At 30.9% G+C, this 12,479-nt stretch overlaps 1 protein-coding gene across 7 annotated transcripts in view; it reads right to left on the bottom strand.

The window, feature by feature from the left end:
* Window positions 1–1,923: 1,923 nt before the first annotated feature.
* The window catches only part of LOC118280272 (fasciclin-3), a 186,007-nt gene continuing 175,451 nt past the window's right edge, over window positions 1,924–12,479 (bottom strand). For 2 of the 7 annotated variants that reach the window (XM_050702194.1, XM_050702196.1), the window contains one exon: window positions 6,711–10,193. In XM_050702194.1, coding sequence (XP_050558151.1) covers window positions 10,030–10,193 — 164 coding nt within the window. In that variant the 3' untranslated portion in view covers window positions 6,711–10,029. Of the gene's footprint in view, window positions 3,210–3,825; window positions 3,965–5,615; window positions 5,667–5,988; window positions 6,023–6,710; window positions 10,194–12,479 lie in introns of those variants that run through there. The other 5 variants (XM_050702191.1, XM_050702189.1, XM_050702190.1 and 2 more) reach the window with 5 other exon arrangements.

Genomic DNA, 12,479 nt, shown 5'->3' with positions numbered 1-12,479 from the left:
TAATGTTTCGTCAAACTCAGGAATCGGACTTAAAACTCTTGATCGGTAAAATAAGTTCTTTAAATAATTAAAATTTTCTCTTCACACACATTTTTAAACTCTGTTTCGACTCCTGACTTTCTTTACTAGTAAAAATAAATTCATTTTTTATATCCTAAGTTATAGAGATGCCGTTTATTTTCACATTTATGATAGTTTTTGATGATATATTATATTATATGCCCAAAATATTTTATATAGTTACGAAATAAAGTGTTAAAATAATTTATATTGATGTATTTTTCTTTTAAACTGCGATAGATAGTATTTCGAACTATTAAAATACTTTGAGCTTTCTACATTTTTGATATATTAGGAACTAAAGTTCACTAAATTGACAATATAATTATTTAAATCAAAACAAATGAAACAACAAAATTACGTACATAAAACATGTTGAAAATAACGCCATCTAGCGCCTAGAATCAGAATTACAAATTCCACATACGACCACTAGATGGCATTACAAGTAGGTTAAAATATGCCGTAAAAAAGTTTTGCGTAACTTTTATAAAAGTTTAAAATGCATTTAATTATTGAGAATAAACAGTTTTGTGCATTTATCAGGCAGTGAGACTTGTAATAACAATGAATTAGACAATATTTGACATCAATATATTAAAAATTCTTAAATGCTAAACTTTATATTTTGTACGTACAAAAAATTCTGCTTAAAGGCAGTATACACAAGCAAATGGTTTTATAAAATGGCGACAAATTCGTACAAAACATCAAAAAACGTTTAAAAACTACTGAAAATAGAATGAAATGTTTTACTTTCTTTCATAATAACCCTTATTAAAAGCAAATAAAGCTCAAAATTACTTGAATCGACAGTAAATATTAAAATTGTTGTAAATATACTTAAAAAAAGACCTATTTTTGTACTAAAATATCGCCATTTTATAAATAAAACTAATATACAAAGTAATAATATCATATTTGAAGCACACACGTTTACAAATACCTCTTAATGTTTAATAATAATAATTAATATAATATCTTTAAATAGTTTCTGAGATTTATACCTCATAAACAAGTTGACTTTAATAGTTTAAGAGTATTTAATTGTTATATTTTTCTACACCACCCTACTCTTTCCGCGGGTGTCGTATACCCGACTAAGGGACAACCCATATTATCATATTTTATTTATATTTTTCTAATAACTTTTTTTTTTAATTGATGGGTCGACGTTTGACCACTATCTCGCCTGATGGTAAGTGATGATGCGGCCTACGATGGAGCACGTCTGCCCATAAGCAACCTATTCACTCGGGCCTTGAAGACACCCAGGTTGTACCCATCAGGAAACACAGACTCCGGCAAGGAGTTCCACTCCCTAGCAGTTCGCACAAGGAAACTTGAAGCGAAGCGCTTCGTGCGAGTGGGTGGGATATCTACCATGAAACGGTGACGCCTCGCCGATTGTCTTGTGGTTCGATGATGGAAAGGACTTTCTTTTAGGAAATTCAATACTTAAACTACAAGTCAACTTGATATTTCACACTTAAACTTAAAACTTAAAAATCTAAATGAAAGTAACTCTTTTCCTTACTTAAATTTAAAAATTAAATTAAATGTTTAATGTGACAAAAAAACTAAAAACAAAAATAATCAAAATAAATACATGATAATTATTAATATAAAGTAGAAATTTGTTTCGGTGGATGATTCCAATACTAAATAGAATAGAAAATAAATATATTTTGTCTTTTTTTAATTACATAATATATTATTGTTGTGATGTAATGTCGTTTTGTATACAGATTTATGAAAGGGCGCGAATGTGTTAATCTATGGGACTCTAGGTTCGAATTGAACATTTTATTTGTTTCATAGATAGTCCATATATCTAGGAATGTTATAAAACATCACGCTATAATAAATTAGAGCCAAGCAACGGACATAACTTGTTTTGACTTGTGATATTTATAATCAATTTAAAGATTTTTGTATCTTCGATAATTTGTAATAGTGAATGTTAGGATGATAATATGAACATGTTTTTAATGGATGAGTATGTATGAAATGATTTTTTTAATGAAATAGTTGGCGAACTAACAAAGCTTTGTATAATGATGTTGATGATGGTAACTGTGCTTTAAATGTATTTTTAGGGAGGAGACATATTACTAATGATTATGAGATGAATAAAATGAATGTGATTATCAAAATGAGAATGATATTGAATGAATTAATGAAAAAACTTATAAATGAATGAATTAAATAAAATAACGTATGAATGAATGAATGAATGAAAGCATGAGTGCATGAATTAATAAATTAATGAATGAATTTGAATGAACGAATGAACGAGTGAATGGATAAATGTATTTATGAATGGATGGATGATTTAAATTAATGTATGAATGAACGTATGAACAAATGAATGTATGTATGAACGAACTAGTCAATGAATGAATGAGTGCATGAATAAATGAATGAAAGAACGATGGAATGAATGAATGAATGAATGATAAATATGCATGTATTCTTCACAAAAAATACAGATTCTACATCGCGCCCTTTACATTAAATCTTTAAATTGTTGTGATAAATGAAACTACATTAGGTACAATAAAGGTATTTCATGGAACGGCTTAATTCTTACAAATTACTGAAAAAATGCATAATTTTAATTTATTTTGTCGCGTAGTTTCGTAATAAAATACTATCTACGTCTTTTTTGCTTAGAAAATCAATTAAATAAACCTAATTATATGAAGAGTAATTTCCATTTACCTATAAAAGGTAAATTAAAAATAAGGACGGTTGATAAAAACCAACTATTTTAAAAAAAGATAGTAAAATAAAACTCCATAGGTTTAACGAAACCTAAACAAAAATAATTGAAAAACCAAAGCTTTTGGTTATTACATTATAAACCACATATTAAACTTAATAACTGGTTAACGTAACCAGTGATTAATGAAAGAATAATAATAATTTATAGTTGGTTTTTCTTAGCCGTTGGTTTTTTTAAGTTTAAATTTAAATATGGTTGGTTGTTACATTAATGTCTAGTTGCTTTCTTTAGTGTCTTTAGGCTGGTCTGTGTATACGATCTCTGCGTATTCCGTGGAAGGAGGGGGTGGTTTCTCAGTCGAGGTTTGCTCGCCGAGCGCCAATTCTGCGTATACTACGCCCTTCTTGTCGTCTGATAGAGGCTGGGGAGGTGAAAATTTAGTTAGTGGGTTATTTAATAGATACAATCGAAATGTTATACTTACTATGTACTAGTATCATGTCTACAACACAGTGTCATCTAATCAGTACCCTTGTTTTACGTTTAACGAGCGTCGAACGTGTTCTCGTTCCTTTTTTTAGCTTTTATAAGTCTGCTTTTGGCCAACGTAAAACGTTTGCTTTTGGACAACGCAAACTCGTACTATGGATGCTGTATCCAAATTACTTTCGAATAATTTATGACTTCATCCAAGAAATAAGTATAAAATCGATTACATGTGTACCAAAAACCGATCTTTTGGCACCAAACTCAACACTTTACCCTCTAAAATCTTATCGAAAGACCTAAAAAACGAAGTCGAGGATCGAACTCGAGACCACATCGTTTTTTTTTAAATGGTACATCAATGATGGATAGACCATGGAAATCCTCTAAACCAAAATATTACAAGAGCATTTCCTGTCTTTTAAGGCATTTACAGCCGAAAGAAAACTATTGAAGGCAAATCTTCCGCTAAGCAGTTCCCGTGTTAAAAGGATTCCACTCTTTTCTTTCTTTATACTAAAACTATGTTAAAGTACAACATGTAAACCAACCTTATCCTCAGTATCCACAGTCTGCGCCTCAGTAGCCTGCACCTTATCCTTGGCCCTCGGGAGGACTGCCCTCACTCGAGCACTCAGCCCAGCCAGCCGCGACCTCTCCCGCCCTCCCACTGCACTCTCAGTGTCGCTACTAACGAAACAACAATGTTCAATGGTTGTCGGCAACCACACGTTTTGTGGTTAAAAATGGTTGGTTATTAATGCTATTAAAGGTTTATGGTTTTATTTGTGGGTGGTTTCTAGTGGTTTTTTGTGTGTATTTTTATATTAGTGGGAGTATTTCATTAAGATGTTTATTTTCAAAAGAGGTGATAATCTTAATTTGATTCGCAGTACTCAGAGTCATTTAATGGTTACTTAACCCAGTCCTTAGTGATTGTTTTAGGAACAAAATCGTTACTAAGGAATAGTTTAAGTAATCATTAAATGTCTCTGAGTACGGGAGTAAAACTTAATACTTTAGATGAGAACTGTACTAATAACTTGGTAATTTATTCTATGTCTATTTAATATATTTAAAATATTTACTAGTTGTATAGTAGTAGTAGGAGTTTAAATTCTAAATAAATTTATGTTAGCATTAATAAACCAATGACAGTTTAAAACCAGCAACCAATGATTACTAAAATATATTTTTTATATTAAAAATCTGTACCACACCATAAATAATTATAATATTATAAAAAAAGTAACAACCCAAACCCATATAAAATAGCCATGTACACAGCAATAAAAATATATTTTGTAATGTGTGGAAAACCCGTTATTTTAGAATACATAATATACATCCATCTAGATTCAGTGGTGGGCTATGGGGCTACGGTGCGCGAAATTATGAAATGTTCTTAAAGTATCTGCCTCGGCTATAATGGAATGTAGTGTTGTGTTTGTAAGGAAATAGCAATAGAAAGGAAATTTCTCTACGACTGCGCTGTTACTGACTACACACAACACGACGGTCGCCGCATCGTGTGTCGCGGAATGCTACTCATAAAAATGAGCCGCTAGCATGGCTTGAAACTAGTCGAGTTCCTCGACAAATAGTTACGTGAGTAAGCTGATAACTTAATTATTGATCATATACATATGATTTGTTTTTTGTTTTTAGTCTTTTATTACTCAATTGTAATGTTGGTTAACGCTTTTTGTAATACGATGTATACAGATACGACGAAAAGCTGTCGGTAATACGACATAAGTTACGGATAGTTTTCTTTTGTTTTTCCTTTAGATTATTCACTCCAACTTGGAAAAATTTTTTCACTCCAACTTGGAAATGATTGACCCACCACTGATCTAGGATAGAAACTCTTTTGTACAAGTTAATTGACTATACAAGTACATAAATTATAATACAGACATAATAATATACAGTAAATAACACACACCGCTACCAATGTACTACTTTGGATATAAAAAGCTAAAATGAGTTACTAATAAAAACACACATCATCTACTCAATTTCAACCCAAAATGAAAGCTCTAAGGACTTTACTCGCTAGTGGCTCCATCTAGGGAACGCAAAAACATACATATAAACGTCAGTTAGGAAGTAACTTTTTTAGTTTTATTTAAGAATTTGAGTCCTGGGACTGATTCCAGATACATACGGAAAAATAATTAAGTTTTAGTTAATATTTCTAATTTTTAACGTATCAGTATCAACTCTTTCTATATTTTTTTTTTATTTATTTCATTTTGGGTTGATTTTTATATGAATATTGTTATGATAAATAAATATGTAGTGAAGCGAAGCTATTTCCAATTATTGTTAGACGTACGTTCTAGGAAGCGGGTTGCCAGACTCTAAAAGCACATCCCCGGCCGGCGTCCTTGCGGGAAAAAATATTTTTGTATATGGCAACAATTTTGAAAAAATATTTGTTTGTCGATCGAAACAATATTTTTAGGTATGGCAAACCCAGAAATTTTGTTTCGCTCTAGAAATATAATAGTTTATTTTCTTTTTAGTTTTATACAATCAAAAAATATATACAAAAGTTAGCACAATTCAAAGAACTCCAAGATTTAAGAAAAATATGTATAATACAAATATTTATAAAAGAATAACTGTTTATTTACACAAAGTAGGAAGTTATATAAACACTATTTATACATATAATTGGTTATTATATAAAATAAATAAGTACTTACGATTCTCCGGAACTTTTCCTCTCCTGTCTCCTTCCTGTAAATTTAACATTATATTTATGTATATTTGTGGCCTAAAAACCTTTACTTTAGTTATTACCTATGTAAAATAATAAAACTTTAACCCTAGGGGTACTTTCTGGTATCACAACTCTTGAGATATTTTTTACCACGACGGTTCCTGAGAGAGCTATGCTTCGGCACGAATAGGCCGGCTCGACCGGAGTGATACCACGGCCGAGCAGAAAATTGACGTGAAACCACGCTTGCGTTGTGTGAGTGAGGTTACCGGTGTCCCAATTACTCCTTTTCCCAATTCTTTCTAAGGCATCTTTTCTAATAAGAATCAGATATTGAGAATTTATTATTTCTAATTAATGTCTAACTGGTTATGTAGTCATCATGTGGCATAAAATAGGAAAAACAATATTACTATGCTAACCGACCGTTATTTCGACATCGTTTTGATTTTTGACATATTTTGATGTTGCCAGGTTACTAATTTATTTTTCTACCAAGTATTTACGCTACTGTGTAGTTACCAGAATAAAAAAAATGTTGGTATAATCAGTATACTCGCTAACAAATTTACTTTTTATTGACGTCAATAAATTAAGGGGTTATGTCCAATATTCGGGGAATAATTAATCCGAAAATTCAACACTAAGTTTTAACTAACATAGCACTGGTTCAGAAATAAATGATAAAAAAATGAAACATCAGAATTCTTATTTAATAAATACTTTATATTTCAATAATATTTAGTCGTAACCGTTTACTTATAGACATTGATTGATATTTATTTATTTAGTGACAATACTAAATTATTAAATCCCATAAAAAAATTAACATACGACATCACAAGAAAACTCACGATAATAAAACTTCAATACTAAAAAAATGCCAACATTTTAGTTAAAGAAAGGCATTTTAGTTTTTATATTTTAGTTAAAAAAAAAGCTTTTTTAGTTTTCTCATTCTGTCGTATGTCTTTTTAGTAAAAAATTCGGCCAGACATTTAAAAAGATAGAAGCTTAAAAATAATTTGAGCTTACTGATTGGAAAAGACGCAATATTTTGGCAAAATTGTGCAAAATGGCAGTGTCCATAGTTTTTATACAACTAAATGACCTTAAATCTGTAAGAGCAGCTAATTAAAAATACACTATAAACTAAAATGGTACAAAAATAAATTCTTAATTAATAATATTTAATTATTTAATTACAAATACTTAAAAATCACAATCTTGGTGACTTATTTAACTAAATATTACAAAAAAGAGAAGAAAAAATATCAAATATTGTATCGAATTGTACAATTTTAATAAAGATTGCTGATTTTTAAAGGTACGCGTTTACAGACCCGCATCGTACGCATCGCACGCAACGGATTTTAGTTAGTCTTGTATAGAAACTCATACAACTGCGTCCACTGATCCGCATCGTACGGACCGCATCATCGGCAATGTCTACATGCGATGCGTACTGATGACGTCATACGGAATGCGTACGATGCGGGCCTATGGACGCTTACCTTAAGTGTGATTTGTATTAAGATTAAAGAGATTTTTAAATGTACCAGTGTATAACAAAGCTGGTAAAATAGTTATTTAACTTAATAATAAGTAGTTGTTTGTTTATTACATAATATATACAGAATATTTATGGTGGAACGAACACATTTTTAACTTATATATTAAAGGTAAATTAACCAATGGTTAACCCATAAGACGAATATGGTCAAACATTGCGATAGTTGAAAGGGTAATTGATCTGAGCGACCTTTTTTTTTATATTAATTTATATACATTTTGTTTCATGGAATAAGCCGGTAAACGAGCAGACGGATCACCTGATGGTAAGCAATCGCCGCCGCCCATGGACACTTGCAACACTAGAGACGTTACAAGTGCGTTGCTGGCCTTTTGGTGGTTAGGAATTTAAGGGCTGTTGGGGAATCGGGGATTAGGAAGATTAGGAAGTAGGTAATTGGGGCTCCAAGAACCTCACTCACACAACGTAAGCGTTGTTTTACATCGGCTTTCTGCTCGGCCGTGGTATCACTCCGGTCGAGTCGGCCCAGCTGTGCCTAAGCATGGCTCTCCCACACTTATAATATATATTCAGAATCACCGATTTTTTCTGCATCGAATGATGTATATAACTTAATATCACAAAATAAAATATGTTTCTTTGATCAATTAGCCTCTCAACCATCGATTGGTCTCTCTACCTTTCTTAAAATCTAAATGAAATCATTCGAAAATTTAATTAAAAAAAAACCTATTAAACAAACTTTTTTTTTGTAAAACAATACTTAGTTAAGTAGTTGAAGTTAAAAATTAATATAAGTCTCTCGATTTAAAAGAGATTTTTTAATAAAAAACATGTGTTCCGAACAGTAGTCGTCGTTTTTCCTATTATTTTTTTTATATATTTATTAAAAATTGCCTTAAATTTACGCGTTGGGATTTCGTTGTTACACATACAATATGTTTATATATGTATATGTATAATATTTCGAAAGGTTTCTTTATATTTTACATAATTTATGAGATTCTTAGTTCGTACATGTATAAAAAAACCTATATATCAAAAAAAAAACTGTCACATTTGCAAACGAGAAAAAAAAATCGATATTATATATTTTTTTTGAAATGTCAAAAATTTAAGCAAGCGTTTTTTTTAATAAAATTATATTATAATAAGAATGTCAAATAAAGTATTTCTTTCTCGTGTGCAACGTTTTCAAAAAAACCTGTAGTTAATATTGAAAAATTGAGGTTTACATGTATGTATGTAAGTATGATTAAAAATTTTTCGTCAAATTACAAATTACAAATCAGTGCTAATTTTATATTTTTCAAAAAAACCTATCTAGAAGTCACTGGCATAATAATATAGGTATATTTTCAAAAAAGCAGTCAAATATATTTCGGAATGTTCAGCAAGTCTTTTAAAATAGTCACGAAGTATTATTATATGTCGTAGTTTAAAAATTAATTCGTTAGAAGTCATATTTTAGGCCAGGTGACTTCTAGACGGGTTGACTTCTTTACCTATTATTATTATAATAATAATTTCTTTCAAAATTTCCTTCTTAATATTTTAGAATTTTTATTATTATTATTTAAAAATTGCATACATTTTTTTATTTTTAAATACAATATTTAGTAATAAGTAACAATTTTTAAACATGTATGTGTGGCACTAAGACACTGACAAAACGAAAGTCCATATTTATAGTGTAACTGTCACTTAAACAATTTAATTATCGTTGAATTCATATATCGGTGAAACTCGAAAAAACTAAAAAAAAACAAAAAATTTTTTTGTGACAACTAATATTTTTTTCCAATTTTCTATTATAATTTATAACTAATATATCCAAAAAACTCAATTTAACATTTTTTTCTATGATTTTCGCTAGATATCAATTAAAATATCTACGAAACACATTTATTTAAAGAAAAAAATAGACACAAAACAATCAAAATTTAGGCAAGACAATGACAACGTATTAAAAAAAACATACTAACCACCGTACTCAAAGTCATTTAATGATTACTTAACCCAGTCCTTAGCAATTGTTTTCGGAACGAACGTTTTTCGTTGAACGAGAATGAAACAAGTGTGCGTTCGGCGCTTTTATTGGTTGGTTTATTCGCGCCAATCAGAAAGCCGAACGCGGTCTCGTTTCGTTTTCGTTCAACGTAAATCAAACTCGTACTAAGGGTACAGAACAAAATCGATACTAAGGAATAGTTTAAGTAATCATTAAATGTCTCTCTCGGCGGTTAGATTACAGTAACCACTTACAATCAGGGCCCTTAGTCTGCTATTACAATTGTGTCACAATGGTCGATCATTGAGCAGTGCGAGAGGGATGGAGCTATACAACCTACATAGCTCTCTGAACTGCTCAGTGAACGACCATTCTGACACAATTGTAATAGCAGACTAAGGCCCCAGATGGACCGATATTTTCACAGAAAAATTACAAAAAATCCGAGTTTCACCGTGTGACAGTAACCTGACTTACGCTTAAACGGCCGTGTCCGGCTTTTTTTCCGGATGCTTGGTATCACCGTTGCTAATATAGTCACCGTGGTCGTGGGAGGGATTCTCCGAGCCCTTGATGTCGTCGTGAGATGGAAGGGGGGCCTCCGAATCAGCCCCGTCAGGGATGTCGGTGCGGTGCGACCGACCTGCCGTACAATACATTAAGCGATCAAGAATCTGGAGTTTTTTTTTTAATTAAAAAAGCCGTGTGTGTGCAGTGCCGGACAAACGGGTTGTGTGTGAGTTTGTGAGTTATACTTTGGGCCGTTGGCTTATTTAGTTTTTTGGTTTGGTTTGTGATTGGTGTTATATGGTTTTTTAATCTATAAAGTGTCTTATGACTTTTCGTAAATGTCTTAATAGTGAAAGAAATAATAAAGCTTTTCTGTCCCCACTGTTTAAAAGAACAATAGACTAATTGCAGTACTCAAAGACATGTAATGATTACTTAAACTATTCCTTTGTAACGATTTAGTTCTGTACACTTAGTACGAGTTTGTTTTACGTTGAAGGAGAACGAAGCGAGAATACGTTCGGCGCTCTGATTGGACAGCGCGAATGAACTGACCAATCAGAGCACAGAACGCGCTCTCGTTACGTTCTCGTTTAACGTAAACCAAACTCGTATTAATGGTATTGAAAACAATTGCTAAGGACTGGGTTTAGTAACCATTATATGACTCTAAGTACGGTGGCTAATATTGTATGTCATATTGATTGCTCAAATATAGGTTGTCTGAGAGACTTCACGTAGACTTTTACATATTTTTCATGGAAGTAATTTAGATATTCAAAGCAAATACATATAGCTTTGTAATAGGTTAATAACAACCATTCTTTTCCATAGAAGTAATATAGATATTTAAAGAACATCAATAATAGGTACCAATACCATTTACCGTTTTGATATGTTTTATTACTAAAGCCATGAAATTAATTATAAGTCTGTTAAATTAATTGTAAACACAGCCTATTTTCTGTATAAAGAACTAGAACCCTTTTTATTAATTTTTATTTTAATTAATGAATATGAAATGTTAAATAATGTTATGAATATTAACCATTGAAAAAACACCAAAATATATTTAGAAAAACCAATTTAAACCTGTTAGTCATTTGGAAAAGCGAAAACATGAACTTAAATAATATTAAAAAACCTTTTTTTTAATACCAAAATAAGCTCAACGCCCAAAAATCTACCAGAAGTGCGAACACGAGTTTGTTTTTAAAACCACCACCTTTATAAACGCCACCTATTAAAAATAGTGAATTAAAATTGAAAAAAATCAGATTTCATGCAAAACATTCTCAGAATTTTTCGAAAAAAAAGAGTCATGCTTTTACAAAAAAAAAAGTGAAAAAATTATTTTAAAAATATCATTCACATGCGTCCATAATCGTCATTATATGGCTTTGTTAAACACAGAAAATTAAAAAAAAAACATGCATTTTTTTAAGTTTTTTTTTTCGTTCTTGATCGCTCAAAATATTGATAGCATTCTTCGCTTAATATAAATAAACGCTTACAACAGGTATCAATCAACTACACGAAAGCAGGTATTTTGCCAAAATTTTTGCATCTTTTCGTAAAGAAAAATTATCTAATACTATAGCGGCCAAACATTTTACTAGAAAAATAAATTCAAAATGGAGGATTTTAGTCAAATAATATTATTATAGATCTATTTAAATCTGTCAACCAGTGCTAGCCGTAAAAAACAGTTAGTGAAAAACGTGATTTTTTTACTCAACCGGTAACATCGGGTTTTTTTAACCCTATAGGGTAACTTTGACCCAAATTCTACAACCAATAGGAATCCAGAACAATGTGTGTGTTCTTTCATTGGTCTAAAATTTTGGGTCAAAGTTACCCTCTAGGGTCAAAGAAACCCGATGTTACGGTATATATTTTTTTTCTAATTTTTTTCCAACATTACCTATCGACCAACAGCACGTGAGCCTGCCAGAAAATAGCTTATTAATAATAATTAATAATAATTAATTAAATAGTTGATAAAACACAGGGAAAAAGGAGTAATTTACGCATGCCTAGAGTTGTAATACAAGCGATTGGAAAGCATGGACAAAAATCACAATGCATGGGAAATATTAATAAAAAAATAACCATTATTTTTTATGCTAAACTAGTATATCTTGACCTGTCTGAAGTTAGGTGCATATCTCACTGATAGCCGAAATTAATAACCGATCATTCGAAAAAAAATACAAAAAATGGTTTTTGACAGTTTTTTTTATATGTTTAAACATATAAAAAAAACTGTCAAAAACCATTGTAACAACTATGTAACAACCATGTGTAACACCTATCATGAGACATACTAAATTAATTAAAAATTATGGCCTACAAGCCAATCAAAGTATGCTACGCGCACCGTCACCGCGTATGCGTCCCTCTGTGACTCGCTAGTAGA

Source organism: Spodoptera frugiperda, chromosome 21, assembly GCF_023101765.2.
Source record: "Spodoptera frugiperda isolate SF20-4 chromosome 21, AGI-APGP_CSIRO_Sfru_2.0, whole genome shotgun sequence".
Taxonomy (NCBI): domain Eukaryota; kingdom Metazoa; phylum Arthropoda; class Insecta; order Lepidoptera; family Noctuidae; genus Spodoptera; species Spodoptera frugiperda.
This window is presented reverse-complemented; position numbering and strand designations above follow the sequence as displayed.